At 49.0% G+C, this 21,141-nt stretch overlaps 1 protein-coding gene across 4 annotated transcripts in view; it reads left to right on the top strand.

Moving 5' to 3' along the window:
- The window catches only part of DPP6 (dipeptidyl peptidase like 6), an 854,966-nt gene that overhangs the window by 701,286 nt on the left and 132,539 nt on the right, over positions 1-21,141 (top strand). For all 4 annotated transcript variants that reach the window (XM_032304848.1, XM_032304850.1, XM_032304847.1 and 1 more), the window contains exon 7: positions 5,287-5,368. In XM_032304848.1, coding sequence (XP_032160739.1) covers positions 5,287-5,368 — 82 coding nt within the window. The remainder of the gene's footprint in view (positions 1-5,286; positions 5,369-21,141) is intronic.

Genomic DNA, 21,141 nt, shown 5'->3' with positions numbered 1-21,141 from the left:
TTAGTACCCAGCTGGCGTCCACTACACCCGGGCCCGTGCTTTCTCTGCTAGTTCCCGGGGGCCTAAGTGTTTATATGAGGAGGCAGATTGAGTGTAAACCCCGGCGGGGCATTTGCTATCCTGGGGCAGAGGAAGGATTGTGCAAGGCCAGCCGTTCAGTGGGAGGTTTGAAAAGAGGCTGGGTGGCCATCAAGCGAGTCGTGGAAGAAGGGGTCCCGTACGGGAGGGGACGTGGGAGAGAGCACCCTGAGATCCACTGTAACTTAAAAGCAGATGAATCCTACACCATCATATTCCCACACAAAATATAGGTTTATTTCCTAGAAATGAGTGAGAACTGGGCTGAGGGCTGAGGTCGCTAAACCAACCCCCACGTAATACAGGAATCAAGACGTTTCTTTTATCGCTGAGTCTGTAGCAAATTTGTCTCATATCTGACACTTCCTCGACCTTTTGTTAAAGTTACACATCCCTGTGGTCTCGCAACGAGCTGGATTATTTACCAGTTTAACCAGGAATACACCGGCGCTTATTGAGTACTTACTCGGTAAACTCTATATTGCCTGTCTCGTATACCGTAGATCTTGGAGCCTGACCCTGGAAAGCAGGCATCTTAATTCTCATTTTATACACAAGAAAACCAGCTTAGATTAAGTTTCTCTACTACCCCTTGCCCTCCTGCTAGGTAGTGGCAGAATTCAGAATTACCTTCAGAGCCTCTTAGAGGCGTTGAACTTCCAGAAATTCGAGATCTGGAAAAACAAGAAACGGCTCCTTCTTTAGAGTGCGTTAGAGTTTGTAAAGTGACATTTCTTATTTCTCTTGAGTTTCACGACCACTCTCGGGGGGAAGAGTCACTCTTATCCCCGGTCCTGGCTAAGGCTAGTCTGAGAATTGCACCCAGCTTCTGGTCCGTGTGGTATGGGGCTGGAGCTCCGGCTTTCCCGTTAGCATTTGCTGTCTTCTCGCTGTAGAAATGCGTCTCGTGTGCTGGCGATGAGGGGAAGGTGGCGTATGTGGGCCCTCCAGAAGGAGTGACGGTGACAAAGGCGGGATGCACGGGCAGTCGTGGTGCTGTAGGCAGGTGCTCGTGAAATCTTCTGGGGCATTTGGTCCCCATGGAGAGACCATCTCCACTTAGCATGTGTGGGATTTACAATTGTTAGGTTAGAGAGGCTAGTCTCCTGCTGTTCCCCGTTACCCCAGACGCCTCCTGGAAATCATTCCCTAACCAAGTGAATGTCCATATTCAGTATGACCGTGGAATTTGAACACTCCTTATTCTGTGGCTCATGCTTGGAAAATTCTAGATAAACCCATACCAAATGAATGCATTAAATTTTTCTTTAAACCTGCAGAAAGTCCTTTACTTAGCCCACCTGTCCTCAGTCATTTGTTTATTCAGATGCATGTACTGTCCACCATGTCACTCTAAATAGCAAAGACTTTTCTGATTCAATGTCAAGATTACAGTATGTTGGGAGGGAAATTCTCTAACTTTCATTTCTTTCTATAATATTTTTATAACCAATGAGATATAAACTATACAAATTTTTTGGAGAATTTTCTTTATCTTTTTATTTTAAAGTAATTTTAGACAAAGAAAGGTGGCAAAAACAGTACAGATGATTCTCTCCTAACCGTATCCCTACCTCTCCTCTACTCCTGAAATAATGTTACTGTTTTGTAGCCACAGTGTTATTATCAGCAACAGGAAATCAACATCGGCATCGTGCTATTGATTCCACTTATTTGAATTTTGCCTATTTTTCTACCAATGTCTCCTCCCTGTCTTGGGATCCCAACTTCCTTTAGAGGTTAGTGCTCCTTAATACCCTCTGGTCTGTAACATTTCCTCCATCTTTCCTGGTTGGTCATGACCTTGATTTCGAGGATTATTGGACAGCTATTCTGTGAAGTGTGACTCAGTTTGGGTTTCTCTGGTGTTTTCTCATGGCTGAAGTGAGGTAATGCCTTTCAAGTGAAAATACCACACATATGACGCATTTTTTCTAACTTTGTTCTACACTTACTGATTGGGATTACTCATGAGGAAGAGCTGCTGTATGTATTTGATTACTTACTTATATCAGCGTAGACTTATGAATATTGATTTTATTCTATGGGTTAATCTGGTACTATTATTGATGATTTTGTTGCTCAGATGTCTCTAGCTTTAGCCATGAGGAACTCCTTCAGGCTGGCTTTGCATTCTTTGAACTAGCCTCTGTCTTTTTTCAGTGTTTCCTCACTTTCTGGACCCATAAGTTGCTCCAGACCCATCCTGTATTTTCTGTTCCAGCCCAGATACAATTACATCTCCTAGGAGCCCTATTTACTTTTATTGGATGATGGTGTTTAGAGACCAAGATATGGGCAGTGGGTGTGCTCAATATTACTGGGGGTCGTTGGTTCTAGGCCTCTCTGTGAACACAGCAAGGGCATACATGTATGCACACTGGCCCCTGGATACACATACATCGACATTTTGGATGTATGTGTGTCTGCATTTGAAATCATGAGTTAGTACTGATACCTCTGATTCCAGGCCAACTTCTCACAGTTGATTTTAGCCTTCCTCTTTTCCTTGTATCTGTTTTTCCAACAGTAAGAAAACTGGCTCTCATTATCTCCCCTATATTTTTATATTTGCAGAGCAGTTGAATTCCAGCACACACAGAAAGTAGTTTCAGAATTGCTAGCCTATAATCCTCCAAAGTTTTTGTCTTTAGCTTTATGGTAACTGGTCACGATACTGTTTCCCAAAGCCGTTTAGGTCAATCCTTTCTTCCATGTAATTTTGTGTTTCATTGACAGTAGGGTTTTGCTCTGTTGTGGTGTTGCTATTCCTTTTTGGATTCCCCCACATACTAATTGTTTCTAATTGTTAGTTTTATTTTTGGAACATGAAAAAAGTAAGTGAAACCCTACAATGCTCTAAGACTGGGTGTTATACCCAGAGAAGTGCTTCTCCTTCCTTATCCAGGCTCCTCATGACCAGTCCCTCCTTCTTCCCAACCACCCCCTACATATAACTAACCTCTGGTTTCTAGTTTATGTTTCCTGTATTTCTTTTTTTCACAAAGGAGGATATATGCATATTTTCTTATTCCCTTTCTTATAGGGTGGGTCACATACTGTAGATAGTCTGCTGAGGTTTGCATACACCATCATGAAAAACACTCCGTATCAGTTTATGGAGGTCTTCATTCTTTTTATAGCTGTGCCATAGTCCCTTGTATGGATGTACCATGGTTCCTTCAACCACACGTTGTTTCCAGTGGTTTGTCATTACACAGCTGCAATGAATATAACCTTCTGCGTGTGTACGTTTGTACTGTGGGAGGCACATCCTCCCAGAAGTCTCCTAGTTTAAGAGTTAAATGTTCCCTTTATGAGGTATTACCCAGCCTCCCTCTGGAATAATGGCACTAGTTTTCATGCCCACCAGCAAAGTATGAGGAGGCCTTTTTCCTCACAGCCTCATCAGTGCAGTGGCCATATTTTTCTTTCTTTGGGGGAGGAGAGAAATTTCATAGGTGAAAAATGATAACTCATTGTAGTTTCAGTCTTGATTTCTATGATTTTGCTTTGTTTGGTCCTTTTTAATACATCCGAGGACCTTTTATATCCTTTTTGTGAATTGCCTGTTCATGTCTTTTTCTCATGTTTCTATTTTTTTCTGGTTTTGTTTCTATTCTATTTTTCATATTTTGTTTCTATTCTTTTTGTTTGTTTGTTTGTCTGTAACCTCAACATTTTAAGATATTTTTTAATATGTTAGCTATTTGTCCATGGTATATGTTATGAATATTTTCTCCCAGTTTGTCAGTTATCTTTTGCTTGTGATGTTTTTGTTATGTGAAAGATTTAAAAATTTTTACATGGTCAAATGTGTCACTCTTTAATTTTCTGGATTTTGAGTCCTCCTTAGAAAGCCTTTCCCTACCCATGGTTAAAGAGGAAATGGCCCACATCATGAAAATACTTTGAAATATTAAAAATGAACACATGGTAGGGTTTGTTAAAATTCACTCAAAACCAGGAAGGTTAAGACCCCTCCCTCACTCTTCTAACTGCCCAGTTGTCAGTCTTTCCAGCTGAGTCCTACTGTCATTGCCATCCGTTACTTAGCACCTAATCACCCCATCTTCAGACTTCCCTGATCTCTTTGCACTCAGGGACCCTATTTAAAACGACTCTGGGGTATTGTGCACTCTCTCACCTTCCCAGCACTTTTCACTCTGAAGTGTATTCTGTTTTGTTCTGGTGATTTTAGTAAGCAGTTACTTTATAATTTTCTGCTGATTCAAGCCCAGAATCAGTACCAGCACTTTACCTGCCTTCCCTCTTGCCTCAACTCCTTTGTTCAAGCAGCTCCTAAAATTTAGCATCTTCTTTTTCCAAAGACCATTCAGGCATAGCCTCTCAGTTGATGAATAAGTGCATTCGTAGCTATGCCTTCTGCATAAGGCCTATCACAGCCAAGAGATGGGGTATGAACCTTACAGAGTCTGGTCCATCCAACAGAACACAGGTCATATGTCATGTGAAAGAAATATGAAAATGAATCTTTTCCATATGTTGTAGAAAACAGTAGTAGCAACAAAATATACTGAAATATTTTATACTTATAAAAGTGTTGGGTTTTTTTCAATTCTTCCATTATGACTTCTTCGTTATGACATTTATTTAAGTATATAAGATGGATTTTGTTGGAATAGTATTTTGCCTGTCAATAAATTAAGAATGAAAAATCTAAATGGTGTTTGAAAGGGAAAAAACCTTCCCTCCCTTCCCCCTCCCCTCCTTCCCAACACAAACTGAAGTATAGAATCTGTCCTCAGGCTGCTGGTTTGGGAAGGTCAGAATGACCTAGTGTTATGCTTAGAAAAAAAAAACGATCCACCAGGAAAGCCCACGATGGAGATAGAAATTGTGGTGCCTTGTTACTTTATAGCCATGCATTTCCATTTTTAATGTTGACGGGTGTGGATATTTTGATAATCGATCTACAGATGTCTCTGCACGTTGTCTCTTAATAAACGTTTACTATCTGGGTTAAGCAGTGTTGGGCTTGTTTCAGCTTCATGTAAGTCATGTACATCTGAAGGAACCTAATGGAGGCCGAGACAGTATTTAATAACACAAGCTCTTGAAATTCACGCCGTGGAAGAGGAGAGTAAGTTAGAGCTGGAGGATAAACACAGAGCATTCTTGTTTCCCACCATGTTGATTGATGGATGGATTGATTGATTATTTTTCTGTGTATTTGTTTTCTTTCAGGGACCCTCAAAGTCTGGACCCACCGGAAGTGAGCAATGCGAAACTTCAGTACGCAGGCTGGGGTCCGAAAGGCCAGCAGCTGGTAAGCCAGTCAAGCTCGGGGACCAGGTTCGAACTTGATGAAGTTTACACATTAGAGGCTGAATCTGTCTCAGGACACTTGATGTCTGGGTTTGTGGGAGTCACGTTTTGGAAAAGGACACCAGAATATTTGCGTGTGTAACATGGTCATTTCTTTTTTTGTTAGAGAAGCATCTTGAAATTGGGACAGTATGCTGTGGTTCCCAGATCTGATATCCTGAAATCCCGATACCCCAACTATAGCTGTGTGGGGATCGCAGACTCACTGTGAGGTCAGGGGGATAAGCCTGGTCAAAGGGACTGTCGATAGGAATTAGCGGAATCACGGTATCATTGGGAGTTTCTAGTGCTGAGTGTGGTCCTAACCCTCGGCTGTCAGGCGGCAGCCAGCGGCCCCCATGCTGAGTGAAGGGGGAGTAAGACTCTCTCCCAGGGTGTCCCAGGGCCAGCATCACGACATCTCCTCCGGGGAGGTTGCAGCGCCCCCTGCAGGAAGCCCCTGCCAGCTGCGGTCAGGTGACGGGACCAGGTCCGCTCACTCAGCCCTCCTGCGGCTTGATGCTGATTCCGTAAAGCTGCATTTCAAAAACTCTTTTCCTAAAATCACACAGAAAATGATTATTTTCAAAAGCTTGGGGTGAGATAGTATCGGACAGTCTGTCTTCTGTCTTGGGAACTAAAATGGTCCTATTTTTCCCAGTGGTACGATTATTGTCCCTTGGTTGCACGTTCCATTGCCTTGAAATGGTTTAAAGAAACGGGAGGATATGAGCCACAGAGCTGTCCTGGCTGTCACCATGGGCCCCTAGCCCCAGACACGCGGTCATCAGGATCCAGAAAGCTCGTCTAGCCAATGGGAGTCAGCCAGTGGGGGGAGGCCGGGAGGCAGAGGACACTGATCCCCCGTCAGAGCAAGGAGACCAAGCTCGCCTTTCCGCAGCGGCTCTACCCACCCCCCACAGGGGGGACCCGCAGCTTCCAGCAGGGAGCCCAGGTGTTTGAGGCTGAGTCTCCAACAGCCGATTTTAAATCCCTCGGAAATCCTGACTGAAGGTGCTTCTGGGAAGCAGATCGTACCCTGTCCATCCAGTCCTTCCGTACAAGGGACAGGGTGCCTCCACAGAGGCCGTCCCTGCTCTCCATGATCCTTGGGCGGCCTCCTGGCCACAGCCTCGCAAGCTGGCCTCAGGGACCGTTGACTCTATGCTCATGTCACGCTTTCTAGGGGCTGGGGTGGGTCTGAGTGGTCACAGGGGCCCCGCACTTGACCTCTTGAAGAGGAATTAGCCGCAAAGCCAACCTTGCATCAGCTTCTCCGAGACAGCCTCCCTGACTCCCCTCCCTGCACCGTTGGGCTCCGCTTCCAGGATTTTGTGTCCCCAGGTGAGCTCCCGTCCCTACAATGTCCTGGTGCCACCGACGTGTCTCACCTCCATTGGCCACTGGCATCCAGTCCTGGACGGGGCCTGTAGCAGACGTCTTGGACTTTGCAAGCCCATGGGATCTTGGCCTCAACCACTCCACGTTGCTATGGTAGAAAGAAGCATTTGTAGGTCGTATCGAAGGAGATGGACATTGTTTTGTTCTGATAAAACTGTATTGGGGCCTGAAGGCAGGGGTTGCTGACCGGTGTTTGGGGGACCGTGTGCTCTCCTGGCTGTCCTCCACTAAGCAGAGCCTGAGCCCGGGGACCAGCACCCCCGTGACAGTTGCTCCTGGGGCTCACGGCCGCGGCAACGGAGACCTGCAACCCACGAGAAGTCCTTGCAACACTGACAGATCCCTCATTGCCATTTTATCTCAAAAAGTAAATATTGCTCCCCAAGGGCAATCTGCTCTAATTATAATGAGTCAGACTGAGTGAGGAATTCTCCTTTGGGTACAGAGAGCACAGCTGCGGGTCAGGCTCACTAGCGAGCTTTCTGAGCATCATCTGAGCAGCGCGCTTGGCTCGGGGACCCCCTAAGAGAGGGAGATGGTGACAGGCACCAGGAGGAGGCTGATGGCACTTTCCCCCGTGCCTCCTTGTGACCTCCAATCAGTGGCTGTTGGCTGCTCGGATGACTTTGGTTGGACCTTCGGATGACATCATAGTTAATGAACCCGCCTGACTGGCCCGTTGTCAGAGGCAAGGAGACGGCGGACGTGGGGAGGCCTCCGTGGTGCGGGGAAAGTGTCGGGGATGGCGTCGGTCTGTGAGCTCCGTTGTTCCTGACGGATGACCGCGCGCTTTCCAGAACTGGATGTACCCACCGAGCCTGAAACCAGGAAAATGGATTTGGCTAGATTCAATGGGAATCAAGGAGAGATCACGTGTTGGTGTTGAGGTGCTGAGGAAGTGCCTTCCCCGGCTTCCCCCGCCCCATCTTTTTGTGGTCAGGGTCCATCGCCATTTGCTCTGAAAACACGAGTTTTCCCCAGACGGTGTCTCCCTTCGTCTGTCCCCTGCAGAAGAATCTGTCTCTGGGAGCTCTGAGTTTCTTTCCTGGGTCTTTTCATGAAGCCCAGGCCCTATGTGTGTCTGTCTGTCGATGTAAAGGCTTCTGCCGGCTGATTGGACTAGGATGACGTGTCTGTCTGGAGGCAGCCTTGCGTCCTACGTGTCACCTGCGTCAGGGCGTCTAGTAACCAGAGACGCCCAGGCCGGCTGGGGGACCTGCTGGGCATCTCCGGCACAGCCCTGGAGGTCCAGGCTGACAGACGTGACCAGCAGTTGCTGTGGCCAGTCAGCTTGAAGGCCAGTCCTCTGTGCGTGCCCGGTTTCGAGAGCTTTCGTTCACTCACTTGTTTGCTGTGTCAGTGAGAGGCCCTGAGCCCTCGCCGTGCTCCAGAGCCTGGGGGGGCAGAGGAGCGGCGTGGTTCTTCCCCCCACCCGGTGAACAAAGCATCTACAACCGTGTCCACCAGCTGTCAGCGCTGGCGACAGCTTCATGCCACCCTGCCCTCCCCACCGCGACTCCGTCCCCTCGGCGCACACACTCCGGGTCTTGCCCACAGCAGGGCTGCGGGACATGGTCACTGCCCTGTGTGGGCACTGGCCTTGCTTCAGCCAAGACTCGTGGGCCATCCAGTCTGGGGACAGCGATGTCCCCTCCACAAGTCCTGACGGGCTCTGTCTCCTCCTTGCTCGTTCCCCGCTCGCTTGAGGCTCTTCCCGTCAGAGCCGTTCAGCCTCCCGCAGGAGCCCCCACCAAGACCCTGAAGTCCTCCTCCAGGGGACTAACAGGGTCCCCGATTTCGCTGGATTCTCTCCAGCCCCACCCGCCTTCAGGCTTTGTCCCACGGCCCTTCTGCACTCAGACCCGTTCTCTGAGGTCCCTGCCGTGGGGACCTTCACAGGAGCCCTGGGCCGTCCCCACCTGCGTGGCTGGGCACGCGTCCTCCGACCTGCTGGGTCACAACCGCGGCTCTCAGTGAGTCTATCCTAAAGCAACCACGCTCTAAAAATTGGCTTCTTGTGAGTGCTTGGGCCTCGGTGTTGCGTTCTGCCCACCCCGTACCGTCTTACTGAAGGTTCTTTCTAACACAGCAACAGCGAAAGAGACTGAGGCTCTCACTTCCCCTGTTCACTGGCCCTGACTCCCCGCAAATGCCTTATTCCTCCGGGAGTCAGTGGAGGGTCCAGAAGAATTCGAGCTGAAGTTTTTCGTGCTCACTCTGGGTCATTTCATAGCATTCAGTTTTCTCCTGTAGAGAAAAAATATTGATTTATTTGTTTGAGAGAGAGAGAGAGAGATCACAAGCAAAGGGGAGGGGCAGAGGAAGAGCCCGACGCAGGACCCAGTCGCAGGACCCTGGGATCATGACCCGAGCCAAAGGCAGACTCTTAACCAACTGAGCCCCCGAGGAAAAAAATACTTAGAGAAACCCCACTAGCCTTGTAAAAATTCATGCTACCAAAATTTCAGTAATTCAGCATAAGGTACCAGATGAAGAGATTGTTCTCGAAACACCCAGATGCTCTGTGAGTCGGAATAAAGAGCAGAGGTGGGGGCAGACGTGAGGGTGCACTTCCGGCACCTTGTAGGAGTGGGCGTCCGCGGAAGCGCTGGCAGCCACAGGGAGGCCCACCTGCTTTCGGGGGGATAGCAAAGTGCAAAAGGGACAAGTGGGCACCTCTCTCCCCACCGCCGCAAGCTGCACCCCGGGAACGGGCAGGGGCAGCCAGGACACCGGCTTCTGTGCTGGGAGCAAGATGACGGGAGGCCAGGAACAACCCAGCTTTGAACCCAGGAGCCCTTATCCGAACCCCCACGGTCGCATTTCAACCATCCATTCCGTCTCAGAATCTAGAGGTCCTGACTTAGAACCTTAAGAGGAAAGGAAAGTCTGCTTAGTTTGTTCTGCTTCTTAAGGGCCACTAAAAACAAAACCTTTAGGATCAAATGGGCCACATTCAGATCTTGATTCTGGCACTTACCAAAGGTACGCTCTTAACATACTTAATCTCACCAAGCTTTGCTTTCCTCGTCTGTAAGGGCAGGTTAAGATCGTGTATCCTTGAAGGGTCACCGCATAGATTAAGTTAACTTATTCAAAGTCCGTGCTGCAGAGAGTAGGATACAGAAAGCGTCTGGGAAACACGGGCTCTATTGTTGTCACTAGAATGATTATGCGGCTTAACCAAAATGTGGAGAGTGAGAAAAAAATAAGGATTTCATCCAGTGGCTGTGTGGTGTGTGTCTAATGGTGAGTTCGGCTACACGTGGTGAAGCAGGGGATGAAGCCGGGGAGGCTTGGACATCCAGTGGGCGCGGTCTCTTCCTGGCTCTTCTCCAGCTCCTAGGGGTGAAAGATGCGGTTCAGAAAACGCCACCCCTCCCTGTTCCTCCAAGCCTGTAGCTCCTTTAAGCAGGTCCGCATGTGTCTGTCTCCTTAGAGAAGGCCACTAGCAGGTGACAACAGCTGTCCTCCGATGTCACCCCAGAAATTATCCCCCAAACAGAACAGACTACGTCCTTTATTAAAGAGCTGGGCATTAGATCCCCAGAACCTAGTCATCTTCCAAGGGCAAGTCTCTCTCCTTGAGGCCGCCGTCCCCCCTTCCTGTCACCCCCAGGCGCGGTAACCACCATCCTACTCTTGGTGTCCATGAGTTCAGACTTTTTAGATTCCACAGGAAATGAGATCATGCAGGATTTGTCTTTCTCTGTCAGACTTAGGAAATGGTAATTATGTGACGAGGGAGGGGTTAGTATTTCAAGAGACTCTCAAATCACCTTAAACTTATACAATGTTAGGTGCCAATTATATCTCAGTGATGCTGAGGGAAAGCCTGCGGTCCTCCTGTTTCCCCTTCCCAGCTCCTCTGTGCACCAGCCGGCCTGTCCCGGGACCTCAAGCTGGACAAGGCTTCTCCCACCTCAGACAGCCACCAGACACCTGAGCAGAAGCGGATGAGCTGCTTCCCCAAGGGCATTATTGCTCACCCAGTTCCAAGTCACCAAGGGGACAAGCAGCGTTTTAGCGACGTTGACAAGTCCAACAAGGGGAGAGAGATTGATCTTTCCAGCAAGAGGAAATTATTTAATGAAATGTCGTAGACATGGGGAGGACCAGACTGAAGTGACATCCCATTAATAACTTATAAAAGCCTCTAATCAGTTTGGGTTAATTTGGTATTCATTGTAAAAACATTCATCATGGGCACTGAAGTCCATGACAGTAGCCAAGAAATTAATATCACCGGGATGGAAATTGCCTTATGTATCCTCAAATAATGGATGGAGCGGTTTAGTGAGTGATGTCCTAGCTCACTGGGGGTACCCTTCAAGTTTCACGCAATATGCCAGCTCTTCGTGTCCCCGTGGCACTCAGCCACTTAATGTGTCCTCAAGTACGTATGCTGAGTTTTTGTCACTTAGTCTGAGTGGGGGGCAGCGTGACAGAGCTGCCTGATGGTCACAGCTGAGGAGTGAGTGGAATTAGGATGCGGCGGTGGGACTTGTTCCTTCCACCGAAAGGCTCTCTGAAGACACGGGGATTTCCAAACACGTGAGCAACTCATAACTCTGGGATTTGGGAGAAAGTGAGGGAAACAATGTAAATAGTAAAGTGGAGTTTAAAAACTCGTTGTCCTGCCGTGAGTACGGGGGAGGGGCACGGGAGAAAATGCATGCTTAAAACAATACAGAACTACGTAGTAAGAGTCACCGAGACACGCCACATGTTAGCACAGTAGTCCTTCTACAGAGAGTCCCAAAGCGGTACACACAGCACACTCAGAACACTGCTGTCTAGAAATGATAGTTTGTAAAGGTCGTGAGGATCCTAAGTGTTTATAGGAGAGTGATTTAGCAAAGCATGGCCATTGACAGGATGAGCTGTTATTGAAAAAGGTAGATAGACTGTATGTGACCTTGGGAAATGGAGCAGCTATTAATTAGTGTTAGGACTAAAAATAAGGTGTTTGGTATATGTTTTGTATGCAGGAAAGATAATTATTTTGGTCTGGCCGAACTGGGCCCATTTTTATCCACTTCTCAAAGTTTCCTGGATACTGGAAATGTTCCTGGAACGTTATATATATTCATTTAAAATGGGGAAAAGAGAAAAGTCATTGTAAGATCTGACTGTGGGAGTCCTGGCGGACACACACTCAGTGGGTGTGTACGCAGCCTCACGCGGGCTGGAGCGCAGGCCGTTCTGGGGTTGCCGTCGTGAGGAAGCCAGTCCCCGGCGGTGACCCTGCCCGTGGTTCCGTGGGCTACAAAGCTCTATGCAAATGTGTCCTTTCTCCTGTCTCTCTGGCAAACCCTTAAGACAGTATTTTCCAGGCAAGGCAATTAAGAAGGTGGAAAACCAGGCCTGACCTCATTATGCATGTCGGTCTGGAGCATAAACTTAGTTTCCTCCCTCATCAGAGCTCCCGAATGCAATTGCACTGGAAACAGTGTATCCGTCCTAGGACGAATCTAATTTAGAAGGTGCCCGCATCAGCCGTGGGACCATGAGGTCAGAGAATTTCAGGACAGTCCATCAAATAGAATTTAAAAGCAGGACCAGAATGGTCTGTGAAGGAAGAGCGCGTTTACTGTTGGCTTTCTTAAATCATCTAAGCAGGCAGTGATAAATTAAAATGACCTTTTTTTACCCACGATGGGGTGCCCGGGGTGGAGGCCACAGTCCTATCCGCAGCCCCAGGCAGACGTCCCCCATGACACGGAGAGCAGGTTCTGGCCACGTGAGGATTTGTCCAGGTGCCTAAGAGGAGCTCTGAGTCATTTATGCTGCTAAGTGTTCTTCTTTGTGTCCGTGATGGGCTTTCTAGACCATGTTGTGAACATCTCCCATTCGAGCGGAGGGAGTACCTCTTTATCACGAGTCCTAAAATGTTTTGCAATCAGAAAATGTCAAGAGAACGGTTCCACATCCTTGTCTCCATAGACTAACCATGATTTCTTCTTCCTCTAAACTGCTATAACTTCATCCATTCCATGGACCCTAGCAGACCAACACGGGTCTCTTGATTTTCTTATTCAACTCTTTCAGTTTTGAATAATTATCTCCCAGATCCCACGTAAGCTGCTCAAGGACAAAGGACATTTTCTACTGCATTTTGATCACCAACAGCCCATTGCTCTGTATCTTGCAGAATACAGGTTTTCAACAAATACTTGTTAAATGAATGATATCCAGAAGGGAAACTAAATTAAATGTCAGATTTACAGGCATAAGATCCCAAATTCATAGAAATTGGAAAAAGCCAGTGTCATAAGCTGAAACTTTTTTTTTTAAAGATTTTATTTATTTATTTGTAAGAGAGAGAGAGGGAGAGAGAGCGAGCACAGGCAGACAGAGTGGAAGGCAGAGTCAGAGGGAGAAGCAGGCTCCCTGCGGAGCAAGGAGCCCGATGTGGGACTCGATCCCAGGACGCTGGGATCATGACCTGAGCTGAAGGCAGCTGCTTAACCAACTGAGCCACCCAGGTGTCCCCATAAGCTGAAACTTTTAAGATTTAACAACTTGTCTGATGTTTAATTGGCTCAACAGATTATGAGACACTATGGAAGGACTTTGGGATTTGGGGGTCAGACTTTTCTTTTTTTTTTTCCCCCTTAAACAGTTTGTCATACTATTAATCATCTCTAAACAAAGACGTGAGTTTTCACTATTTTTTTTTAAAGATTTTATCCACCTATTTGACAGAGATCACAAGTAGACAGAGAGGCAGGCAGAGCGAGAGGAGGAAGCAGGCTCCCCGCCAAGCAGAGATCCTGATGCGGGGCTCGATCCCAAGACCCTGAGAACATGACCTGAGCCGAAGGCAGAGGCTTTAACCCACTGAGCCACCCAGGTGCCCCGTGAGTCTTCACTATTAAAATTTATCAAGAACAGGCAGGCTGACCTAAACCTTCTGACCAAAGAGTTGGAACTTTGGCTTTCCAGAGGAATTTCAGAGACTAAAACCACCTCTGTGCTTACCCCAACAAGACACCTAAGGTGATTTCGTCCTGTTTAACACCAGACTTGCTGATGAGCCTTCCCCACTTACCCTCCAGTGAGCACGTCTGGACTGGGAAACAACACGAGATACTTAGCGCCCAGCACCAGCAATGTTTAGCTCACTCGAAACTGGATGCTTCCAAGAACCTTGGAGAGATTTTATCAACACCTAAGCCAATTACTTGCAGATGATTCCTTCTGCCTTCTCTTCGAAACAGACTTCAGGGGACTCCTTCTTCATAGCATGTTGTTAGCCTTTATTAATTATTGCAAACCAATTACAAATATGAGAAAGGCGTAATACTTCACTTTTTTAAGGAAACTTTCCTGACACGCTGTTTTTCCATTCTGCCCTGGCTGTGTTCATAGCCCGTGAGGTTTTCTGTTACCTGTCTGACTCCTGGGGAGCGTGGGTCGACTTTAAATTTACATTAAAAAAAAAACAACCTATAATTTTGATGTAAACTTAAATTGCATTCTAAAAAGAACAATATTACAAGGGAGCACAGATAGCCAACGAGTCAATTAAAAACACAAGCAAACCAACAAAAACAAAAAACAGATCCCAGGCATCTGGGTGTCTCAGCCGGTCAAGCGTCTGACTCTTGGTTTCAGCTCCGGCCGTGTCATCTCAGGGTCGTCAGAGCGAGCTCCGTGCTGGGCGTGGAGCCTGCTTGAGGTTCTCTCTCGCCCTCTGCCCCTCCCCCCCGAAAAAACATATACGTTTTATTTTTTTTGGACTGTGTTTGTTTTTATGTATAACCGGGTTAAAGCCTAGTTCAGCTGCTTCCACTTAACAAAGAACACACAGCAAATTTGTGCGTTGACCTTTCTGTTTGTTCTTCAGTTGGGAAACTGACCGTTTATCTGAATGGTTCTGGTTTTGACTATGGTGGCTTCAGTGGCCGTTAACGGCGGGAGATGTGTTTTCATTTCCTCAGTTGGGCCTGAGTTAATGAGTGTACATGTGCAGGGCAGGAGCCGGTCCCAGCCCCACTTGTCTGTGGCCTTGCCGCTGAGCTTTGCGCCGGCGGAGCAGGGCCGCGGGGTCTGTTCCCACGAGTGACAGGCCTGCGGGGCGCCCCGCCCGCCACGGCTGCCCAGGGCTCTGCTTGGCTGTCACCTGGCCTCACCCGGTTTCTGCCACACCTTCTGTGCATCCTGTGGCCGTACCCGCTACTCAGCCAGAGACACGCCGGTCTCTTCTGTTGCCCAGATCTGAAGGGCACACTCGACTCCCCCACCTTCCCTTCCCTGTCTTGATCCGGCAACAGGCGGTGAGTTCTGCGGTCTTGGCTGAAAGCTGTCCTTGCCCCTCTGTTCCCACCATCTCTTCCCCACTGGGTTCCTGTAATAGCTCTGCCTGCCAGTCTCCCTCCTGGAATCCACTCCTGTTCTAGAATGTCCTCCGGTCTGCAACGGAGTGACCATGCCAGCTTTCCCATGAGAGCCGTTCCATTCTTGCGTGGCCCTTAGGGAGGAGGCCCCAGCCCTAAGCCCTTCCTGGGTGTGTCCCCTGCTGTCACCTCCCTGCCCCGCACCCCATGTGCCCAGGCTGAGGACAGCTGCGGTGAACTGCATCCAGTCCCTGGAACTCGACCTGCTGCCGTCAGTCGGACACGCTCCTAATCCCCAGCTCAGCCAGACTCCCTGCGGGCCGAAACCTCATTGCCTTCCCGATCTTGGCTCACTCCTGCGTTTCCCCACGTCGTCCGCCCACAGCCAAGACTGGGCTGGAGACCCTCTGCTTCCTCTTCTCCCGGTGCTGTCCCCAGTGTCACCCAGGGCAGTGACGTTCTGCTGCCTTGTTGTCTTCCCCGCGGACCGCAGGCCCCTTCAGAACAAGCTCCCGCCTGCCCTGGGTTTATCAGCCCTGACATCCGGGGGGCTGCGGACCCGTCAGACGCTGAATGAGGAGCTCGGTTCAGGCGTATTATTTACCAAGGAGCAAGTCAGTCCCCTTTCCAGCAGCAGCATTACCCCCAGTCACACTCGTCCTGCTTCATCGGTTTCCACCCTCTGGTAGACGTGTGCTGACTTCCATCCTGGGCCGTAACCCGTGGCAGACCCCGGACCTTCTCGGCCTCCATAATCACCCGTGGCATCGTCTCTACGCCCAGGCTCAGCCGCATTCCAGTCAACTCCCAGATTTTCAAAGAAATTATAGTAGCATAAACACATATTTATGTCATTAAGCTTACTTTCTCCATAGCCATAGGCACTCTTATATTTTTGAAGTTAACTGAGAAGTGTGACTATTTAATGGAACTTGGATGACTGAAATGTCCCCTCAAGTCACAGATTCCTGTAAATCAGATCACCCCAGGACAAGGTTCATGGTGGCTCAGTGAATTCTGTCTTTTAAATTTCCTGTGTTCTGCTTTATAAGATTAGCTGACTCCAAAGTCTTCCTCCCAGAAAGTACAGATTAATAAAAAAATGAATTAACGGGTCAGTGGGAAAGCAGACAATCTATTGTAGACTGAGGTCACTGGCTGCAGCCTTGCTGCGGCCCCTTCCATTAGCTCCTAGCAGTGCGGGTCATCGCCCCATGTTCCTGATGGACCGTGTCTGGCTGGAAATCGGTGTCAGAACCCAGCCCGCCACCAGCCGGGGCTACCTTTTGCCTGCGTCAGCCTAACTGTGGTTTCCCAGTGAAGTGACCATTGTCAGTCGTTTCTTCCAATAACTCTGAAGTTTATTGGCTAAAAGCTCAACAGCTTGTAGACATTTAGTGGAACAAAAGGGCTTTGGTGTAGATGCTGGTTAAGAGGAACCGTTCTCAGCTGTGCTAAGGTAACTCTGGAAGGACCCACATGTGGGTGTCACGCCCAGAGGTTCCCGTGTGTTGAGATGTGGTGGGGCTCAGGCATCAGGCTGTGGGAGTGCTCCCAGGAGCCTGTCGCATGCAGCCGGATGTGAGCGCCAGGGGCCCAGATGCGGGCAAGAGGGGACTGGGTGGGCTCGTATACAAGCTGGGAAGCCTCACAGCCACGTTCCAACTTCATGGCGAAACCAAGAATCAGTGAGATTACGGAGGCTGCGTCTTGAACCCCCAGGCCTGTAACAAAGGCCTGTCCATGTGTTTACATGGACATTGCCGACCAATAGGACATTTCCAGCAAGACTGTCCCTTCCAAGAGGCAGCCGGACCCCCTCAGACTGGGAGGTCACTAACAGCCTCGCGGTTTGCCACGCTCCTGGTCCTCAGTGCCGTGCGAGGTTAACATTGAGACGTCCCCAAACTGGTTTCTCTTTCCCTCCTCACTGTGGGCGAGGGGTCCTTGTCCACGTGGACGTAGATGTTCCACACAGTAACCACTTAACGTGTGATGGTCTCCAGTCAAACCTACAAGCAGTAACGTACACTAGAAGGACAGCCTGAAGGAACAGAGGCACTGGACTGGCGGCGGCGGGCTGTCCCTGCGCGGTAGCATCAGCTGGGACACAGGATAGGAGGACACAGCGACCCCTTCCTTAGGGCTTCCAACAGGCCAGGCAAGGACGCCCCTGCCATTTATGAACTTTGCGGGGGGCCTTGCTGTCAGACCCGCTGCCCCGGCTGACCTTGCACGTATCGGTGGAGCCGAAGCAGCTCTCCACCACGACACCGTCACAGCAGGACGTTGCGTGGGCTACACAGTGGGTGGTCACATGACTTCTGTACCGCATGTGCCTTGGTGCGCCCAGTCCCCCGAGCATGTTCTGGGGAAATGTCCTGGCGGTCTTTGGCACTTTGTGTGCAAGAGTGTGTGTGTGTGTGTGTGTGTGTGTGTGCGCGCACGTGCGTACATGTGCACAAAACACACACATGCAGAATTTAAAATAATAATTCAGTTCTTTTAAAAACACTTTTGGAGAGGGGCGTCTGGGGGGCTCCGTCAGTTGAGCGTCTGACTCCTGATTTCAGCTCAGGTCTTGATCTTGGGGTCGTGAGATCGAGACCCGTGTCAGGCTCTGTGCTCAGCAGGGAGTCTGCTTGGAATTCTCTCGCTCTCTCTCTCTCAAAATAAAAATAAATGTTTTTAAAAAACACTTTGGGATGATTAGTTGGAATTACATTGTTTCTACCCCAGCTGAGAGAGAATTTATAAACTTAAGCTACTGAGTTTTCCCATATATGGTATAGTAACCAATTTTTTTACTTTTTCAAAAAAATGAAAATGTCTCTTACTAGGATTTTATCATTTTCTCCATAAATTGTTTCCACACATCTCACTTAAATGTATTCCTAGGTATTGGATATTTTTGGACCTGTTTTATGTTTTGCTTTTTCAGATGTGACTTTTTAAATTTATGTTTGCTGGCGAGCAGAACCACAGTTTCACTTTTCTTATTGATTCTGTGTCTAACAGCCTCGCTAACCTCCTTTAATTCCAATAATTTATGTATGGCTTTTTTCGGATGATGGATTTAGACAATCGTATCCCCTCCAAATGATCACCGATTCCAGTGTCCCTCTTTTGTCCTGTACGGGGCTCCCGTTCCCCGTCGTACGTCTTGCGCTCTCTGGGACAGCCGGTGGCAGTGGGCTAGGAGGTAACTGTGGGGACCCAATCAGCATCTCGTGTCCGTTCATATGCAAGATGCTTCTGAGGTTCCCTGTTCCCTGTTCAGCAGGACGTGGCTGCAGGCTGTTCGGTGCACGGGCTCAGCCGGCTCGAGGAAGGTCGCTGCTATTCCGGATTGCGCGGAGGTTTCCTTTGCTCCTCTGTTTTCTTTGCTCCTACTGTTGTGTTTTGTGTTCTGATTTCTCAACTGGAATGGATTTTGAACTCAGTGTGTTTTCCGCTTCGCCCGAGATGATGGTGTGGTTTTGTCCTCTCGTCCGCCAACGGGAATGTTGTAGTGATCAGCAGGAAACCAGCCCGAGGTCACCAGGATTAGTCCCACCAGTGATGGTGCATTTCCTTCTCTACATGTGTATTTTGCCGCACTTTTAAGACGACTGTTCTGTAGGAATTTTGCATCTGTGTTCATGAATAAAATTGATCTGCTGACACAATACATCACATTGGTGAACTTGACTTAGAAGACTTGACTGAAGTGGTGCTTCCCCAAGGGCAAACACAAAACTAGGTACAAACTCCTCTAACTTCAAAGCCAAATGTCATTTATCACAAACGCCAACAAACCGACACAACCAGCCAACCGCACGCAGTAACGTTGGTTTTGGGGGCTGGAGTTGTAGCAAAACCGTGCGTGTGGCGGTTGAGAACAGGCTATGGCACAGCCTCACCCGAGCAACGCCTTCATTTTTCAGGCCTGTGTTGCCATCTTGTGACTGCATTTCTGTGATTTTTCTTTCCTTGACCTGCTGAGAAACCATTTTTGGACTAACACAGCCCTGATACTGCCACGTCTCTTGGCAGGAATGTAGCATTTGTTGACATTATCAAGTTCGCCCGTGTTCTCTCCTCACTGGCCCACGGCGTCAGAGTGGTAGTACGTAGCAGTGTGCTCGTGAACACAAACCCAGGGGCTAGACGTGGTGATGGTTCTTGCCTACTAGGCCTTCCGGTGGTTGAGAAGATTTCATAGTAAATGATGAAGAGTTGTGTCAAAATAAACACAGGAAACTTAAAAGTCCTTTAAAAGAGCCTTTGTCCTCAGACTCCTTGCTTATGGTCACTCAGTTCAAGAAACAGGCATCTGGAGTTTACTTGTTCTCAGAAGAAACCCTCCGTGAGCTTTGTCGAGCTGCCTTTTAACAAACATTAGCCTTAGGAACAGTTGACTGTCCTTATGGACCACAAGTCCATCCGTAGAATCACGGTGAGTGGTAAGAAGCATCCTGGAAAAGTCGCTCCTGCCTGGGGGTTCATCCATGACTCGGCCTAGAGACGTCACCCTCCTCCCATGGACTCATGACGACTCTTTTCATCACGACCTGAAGGTAACACGGATGGTGTCCATGGTCCCACAGGGACCTCATGACACTGGAGCTTTGGGTGCCCGTGGGGAGCCCATGGGAAGTGGGGAAGTGGCCCTACCAGCCGGACTTTTTTAGGGTCCCATGTGACAAGCAATTTGGAAGTGTTTGGGGTGAGCCTGACACTCTCCTGAGTTCGTGTCTCTCCACATCACGGGGGCAGAGCCCCCTCGGTGTAGACCCACGGCAACACGCGTTCAGTGGAAGGTCTGGAACGTGGTTTTAGGGGTTACATGAGCCCCCCGAAGAGATGGTGGAGGTGGCTAGTAAGGGGAGCGGTCTGTGTTCAGTTCTCGTCGAGCTCTGCTGTGCAGACGAGGGCCTGTCTTCGATAGCTCCTGGTTCCTGCTGACCTCCCTTCCTAACAGAGAGTGCGTGCCTTGGGTCTGGAGCTTTCTGTTGTCCTGGATGGGATTAGCAATCATGTTGGCTTTTTTGATGTTTATTTTGTGTTCCCCTCATCTTCACTGCTAAAAATACGTGTGTTCCGTGCACACTAGAGATACAGAATTTCCTTTATAAATGCAACTTGTTTACGTAAAGAGGAAATTGATTAGAAAAAACAGATTAGAGTAGCAGTGATGCCCCTGCCTGGTCCAGTCCCGTCAAGGTACCTGGTGGTTGGCCAGCCTCTGGGAAGCCTTCCTGCAGTGGAAGGAACCCAGGGTTACCAACCTGAGCTGGACTGAAACCCAGCCCCACCCCTCACAGGGTTGTATGATGCCCGCGACCCCCCTCAGCCTCCATGTCCACATTCGTAAACAGGGTAGAAAGACCTCGAAGGGGTGTTGTGAAGGTGACAGAAACAGCTCGTGGGCAGGCTCACCCAGTGTGTAAGTGTCTGTTCCCTCCTTGGCCACTGATGTGGAAGGAGAAATCTAATGGTGTCTTGAATCTGGGCCAAAGCTCGAATAAATTTTGCTCAAACAGTGAGAAAATTACAAGACGTGAAAGCATAGACCTTGGAGCCAGACGACCCTATTAGCTTTTCTTGACCTTGAACCTCCAGAGTCAGTTTCCTCACCCACAAATCAAGAATGAGGAAGCTTCCTATTTTGCGTGATTATTGGGAGAATCTGTAGCGTCGTTAAATCACACAGCGGCAATCCCATCACGGACACCGTCGGCTCTCAGCAAACGACGGCGTTTTGTTCCGGTCCGTGTTTGTGGCGTCCCTCGCCTGTGTGACACCCACCGTCCTGTCCCTCACTGTGTGACACCCGCCGTCCTGTCCCTCGCCTGTGTGACACCCGCCGTCCTGTCCCTCACTGTGTGACACCCGCCGTCCTGTCCCTCGCCTGTGTGACACCCGCCGTCCTGTCCCTCGCCTGTGTGACACCCGCCGTCCTGTCCCTCGCCTGTGTGATACCCCCTGTCTTCCCAGGTCCCAACTTCAG

This window comes from Mustela erminea, chromosome 11 (genome assembly GCF_009829155.1).
Source record: "Mustela erminea isolate mMusErm1 chromosome 11, mMusErm1.Pri, whole genome shotgun sequence".
In the NCBI taxonomy this organism is placed as follows: Eukaryota; Metazoa; Chordata; class Mammalia; order Carnivora; family Mustelidae; genus Mustela; species Mustela erminea.
This window is presented reverse-complemented; position numbering and strand designations above follow the sequence as displayed.